At 45.3% G+C, this 5,033-nt stretch overlaps 1 protein-coding gene across 2 annotated transcripts in view; it reads left to right on the top strand.

The window, feature by feature from the left end:
• LOC126504222 (zinc finger BED domain-containing protein 5-like) overlaps positions 1-5,033 on the top strand; it is a 29,138-nt gene that overhangs the window by 11,217 nt on the left and 12,888 nt on the right. Inside the window, exons 2-3 of one of the 2 annotated variants that reach the window (XM_050146395.1) lie at positions 197-491; positions 3,314-3,730. In XM_050146395.1, coding sequence (XP_050002352.1) covers positions 3,687-3,730 — 44 coding nt within the window. In that variant the 5' untranslated portion in view covers positions 197-491; positions 3,314-3,686. The remainder of the gene's footprint in view (positions 1-196; positions 492-3,313; positions 3,731-5,033) is intronic. The other variant, XM_050146396.1, reaches the window with a different exon arrangement.

Here is a 5,033-nt window from a genome sequence, read left to right as displayed (position 1 = left end):
GGTGTTATAAAGGATTTACTAATAAGCTTGGAATTTAGCTAAAAGAGCCCTGCCTCCAGTGTGACTGGAAGATGGTGTACTAACCAGGCTTTAGTAGAAACTGTGGGAAAGAAAATTCTGTAACATAACAAGTTTTAGGTGGCCAAGAAATGCTTGTCAACCTGTAGGTCTTTTTTCTTTTTTTTTTTCGAGACAGGGTTTCTCTGTGGGTCTTGAACCTGAATTGAGACGCTGCCTCCATCCATCTCCGTGTGGGCCAGCTCACATGCGAATATGCCCACATTTGTACCCGGAACTGTATGAAAGTATCATAGCATTAAGAAGGTTGTGAACCTCTGAATCTAGACCCTCAGCCATGGCTACAGAGACTTGTGGTGCCCTGACCTAAGATTCTTACCTGGTGGTGACCCGAGCCCGGTGATTGGCTGAGCCATCAGCGGTGTCGATCCATGACGCCCCCGGAGGACACGCATCTCCTGGCCAGCAGATTGGTATGTGGACGCCGTCCATTCCCACACATTGCCCATGAGGTCATATAGTCCTTCAGTGTAGCAGGTATGAAGTGGAGGAGCAGAGGCTACCATACATGAACCTACCCATACACACACATGCATAGATCACACATATGCCCAAAAAACAAACTGCAGTTCAGTTATCTTTACACTAGGGAGGCTTCTCTTCCTTAAGGGACATGACTGGTCTGTTGTTTGCTCAACAGTATATGACAGTCTGTTGCATTATCTCTAAGTGAATGTTCAACAATGTTGCAAGGGTGTTAGTGAGAAGAAGGCATCAACTGCCAAGGCTGAGGACCTGAGTTCGATCCCCTGACAGACATGGAAGGATAGAATCCACTCCCATGAGTTGTTCTTTGACTTCTAACAGGAAAAGAGGTGGATTGTGACTGAACATGCCTCATTAAAAATTAAAAATTCTAAGATTTCTGATTGTTCCTACTTTGTAGGTGCCTTTGATTGTTATGATCACTCTCTCCATAACAATTATGCTCCAATTTGCCCTGGAATCATGATCCTGTCTTTATTTTATTTTGGTTTTTTAGAGACAGGGAGCTATGGAGCCTGTCCTGGAACTCACTCAGTAGACCAGGCTGGCCTTGAACTCAGAGATTCACCTGTCTTTGCCTCTTGACTACTGGGATTAAAGGTAGTGCCACCATTGCCTGGCTATGATCCTGTCTTTTAACTCGGGGATAGAATGTACACTTGTTACAGAAATACTTTATTTTTTTAAAAGATTTATTTATTTATTATGTATACAGTATTCTGTCTGCTTGGATGCCTACAGTCAGGAAGAGGGCACCAGATTTCATTACAGATGGTTGTGAGCCACCATGTGGTTGCTGGGAATTGAACTCAGCCAGTGCTCTTAACCTCTGAGCCATCTCCCCAGCCCCCCAGAAATACTTTAATATTACTTTGTAAGGCTTTTCCCACCCACCGGGTCCCGTTGTTTTGCTGAAGGAAGGAAAACAAATCGTTTTTCCCCAATTGGAAGGAGGGCGACTGGGATGTGAGGAGGCCTGACTTGACATCAGTGCAGCCATGACAGGCTGCAGAGGAATAATACTGGAGTTAGGCTCACCCTTACAATAAATAACCAAGAAAAGCTACAGACTGTACCTGTGGGGGACCAGTCAGGACTGAGACAAACAAGTACGAGATGCTCCAGAATATTACGAATAGCTTACCTAACTTCTATATAAGTTGCCAATTTTCAGCACCACCAGTACCAATCCCTGTTTGACAAGACTTCTGTTACCCCACTCCTATTCAATCACGAGTTCAACCCCCATCTGAATCCAGAATTCCCCTTCCGCATCCTTTATCCCTTAAAAACCATGCCATAGCTGAGCTCAGTGCTCTCCCCGATCCAATGGACAGAGAGCCCAAGCTTGCTTGCACTTGCAATAAAGGCTCTCTGCTTCTGCCTATGAACTTGGACTCCTGGGGGAGCTCATTACGTGGGCATAACAGGATGAATTAATTTGACCGACTGGTCCCAATGTAACAATCCAGACTTGATCATAATTAAATATTCTTTAACCATATCTGTTAATGGACATTACTAATGTATTAAGATGAAAAACGGAAAACAGTACTTAGTCACTTCTGTCTAAATTAACATACGTAGTAGATTGGATACCAGTTTTTAGCTCCACCTAGGGTCAAACAGCAGACAGACAAATTCCTTTTGTGTCTAAGGGGATCTTTCAATTCCTGGGCTTTTGGGAAAAACAAAAACAAAACAACAAGCAGACACGTTGAACATGCTCCGGTAAACACATTTCCAAGGTTACTGCGATATTTTTGTAAATGGTGCCTTTTTTCCTTTGCTGTACTTTGTTTTGATTGTACTGACGTTCCTCCCCACCTCAACTCTATTTCCAGTCATGCTCTCTCTGAGGGAAAACTTTTTTTTTTCTGTGACAATAACACTTATTCTGCCTTCTCTGAAGGTAGTAGGAGCACGTGTGGGCTAGGACATGTTACACCTATTTCAGTCAGTCGTCTCTACAACCTGCTAACAGGATTATGACATCAGGGAACTGAAAACTCTGCTGATTCCCTACATCTGCTGCAACCCACCTCGATGGCAGTTCCAGCTGCCTTTGTATTGCCTGTGCCTGGCTTGGTTGTGGGGATGCAAAAGGAGATTTCTAAAATCCCGGGCTGAATAGCTTAAGATACCAGCAAAAATTAATGGGAGAGTTAAGAATGACAGGTTTTTTTTTTTTTTTTTTTTTTTTGGTTTTTCGAGACAGGGTTTCTCTGTGGTTTTGGAGCCTGTCCTGGAACTAGCTCTTGTAGACCAGGCTTGCCACAAACTCACAGAGATCTGCCTGCCTCTGCCTTCCTAGTGCTGGGATCAAAGACGTGCGCCAGTACCACTCGGAAAAATAGGTTTCTTTTCATGAATAAGGTTGCTTCTTAAATCTGATGTGTGATCCCATTAACAAGATGTATATATCCTTGCCTTCCTCTTTCATTGTATTTTTCTAACAATCTCTAACAGCCAGTTCTCTTGCCTCTATAAACACACAGCTATTTTCTATTAATATATTATCTTTTCCCCATAAAAGAGGCCGCAAAAGTCCAGTAAGGGGTTGCTTTTTAAATGTCGACGTAGGTTAGACAGCCGGCTGTCCAGTACGGAGTGAACCTCTAAATCAAAGCTTGCTTCGAGTAGACAATCATGACTTAGTCTTTCTCCTCGCAAGTTTCAGGTTTAACACTTAAATACAGTAGGCATGGCGACACATACCTGTAATGCCCCAATCAAGTTTACTTGAGAGGCTGAGGCAGGAGAATCTCAAAATCAAGGACAGCCTGAGTAGTGGAGGAAGCCAATTGTCTATTGGAAGCAAAAACCTCAGCATCCCTCACAGAATCTATGAACAAGCTTTGACAGAGCAATCCCAAGAACTTCTGGTTAGCTACAACGCGCCGTCGCCAAGCAACTTCCCGGCGTGGGGTGCAGCCGCTGCCAGTTACTGACGTCTCGCTCTTCCAATGACCTTCAGCGTCCGTGCTCCTCCTGGGCTCTGATTGGCTCTTATTTGAGGCTCCGCCTCCCACCTTCCTCTCTTTTTTTTTGCTGGCTGATGGTGGGCGTTTCGGAGTTTGCCGTGTCTGGATGTTGAATTGTTGAGTATACAAACACCTAGGATGCCGCGCGGAAGCCGCTCTTCCCGGGTGGCCCCTTCCGTCAGGTGAGACCCTCTCTAGGGGTGGGGACTGAGCGCGGGTGGCCAGGGCGAAGGCAGGGGGCGGCCGGCGGGTGGTGAGGCGGTGCGAGCTTTCGGGCAGGGATCCGCTCCTGGGGAAGAGGGCTCCCCAAGAACGGGGACGCGCTCTGTGCATTACGGAAGAGGACTCTAAAGCATGACCTTTGTCCTAGACTGCTTGCGGGAAAGGCCTTAGAGGACATAGTCAACGAAGAGGCGAGGAAAAATTAATTTATGTGAAAGTCTTGAGGTGGCTTTGTTTTACTGTGTTTTTGAGGTCCTCGGGCTAACCTTGGACTTCATGTGGGCCTGGCTGGCCTTCCTTGATTTTCCTATCTCTGCTTCCCGATGGCTGGGATTACAGGCTTTAAAGTCTTTAGAAAGAAAAAAATTTAAAAAAAAATTGTGTACGTGTTTTCGTGTGGAGAGCGGGGAATTTAGAGTTCTTTCTTTCCACCACTTCAGTCCAGGAGACCTAACATTGAGCTGTATCGCAGTGGATCGCAACCTTCCTATTGCTGTGACCCCTTAATTTAGTTAGTTAGTTCACCATGTAGTGGTGATCACCAACAATAAAATTATTCCCCTTGCTACTTCATAACTGTCATTTTGCTACTATTATAAATCGTAATGTAAATATCTGATGTGCAGGATGGTCTTAGGCGACCCCTTTGAAAAAGACCCACGGCGGGGAAACAACCACAGATTAAGCCCTGCTGCCCTATTGAGGCATATCACCGGCCCACGGGAAGATAAGTAGGAAGTTGCTGACAGTATCCAGATTCCAGGTGTTCTGTTTTGGGGGAATACAGTCGTAGGAAGTTAAAAACTGTGGTCCTGCTGGGAGGGGACCTGAGGACTGTCTATGTGGTAGGGGAATGAATGCCCCATCTACCAAGATCGTCCAACATGCCTCTGTCTCCTCAAAGACAAGAGTTGCCACCAATTCAAGGCTAGCAGGGCTACCCATGGAGAGACCCTGTCTCCAAAAACTAAAATGAAGTAAGATTAATAAAAGTTGCAGTTCAACAGGTCACTTTCCCTAAATTTTTCTTTTTGATTTTTGAGTTGGTGGTTTGTTTGTTTGAAGCAGGGTTTCATTGTGGCCCTGGCTGTCCTAGAACTCACAGAGATCTGCCTGCCTCTGCCTCCTGAATGCTGGGATTAAAGGTGTGGGCCACCATCCATGCCATACCCAGCTGCCTCATCTTTTTTGGTTGGTAAGATGAAGGCCTTGATCTACATTCTAAACATTACCTCATGACTGTCTTGGATTTTGTTGACTTTT

Source organism: Alexandromys fortis, unplaced genomic scaffold (genome assembly GCF_014885135.2).
Source record: "Alexandromys fortis isolate MF-2015 unplaced genomic scaffold, M_Fortis_MF-2015_v1.1 scaffold_56, whole genome shotgun sequence".
NCBI lineage: Eukaryota > Metazoa > Chordata > Mammalia > Rodentia > Cricetidae > Alexandromys > Alexandromys fortis.
The sequence above is the reverse complement of the archived record's forward strand: the minus strand, read 5'-3'. Positions and strand labels throughout refer to the sequence as shown.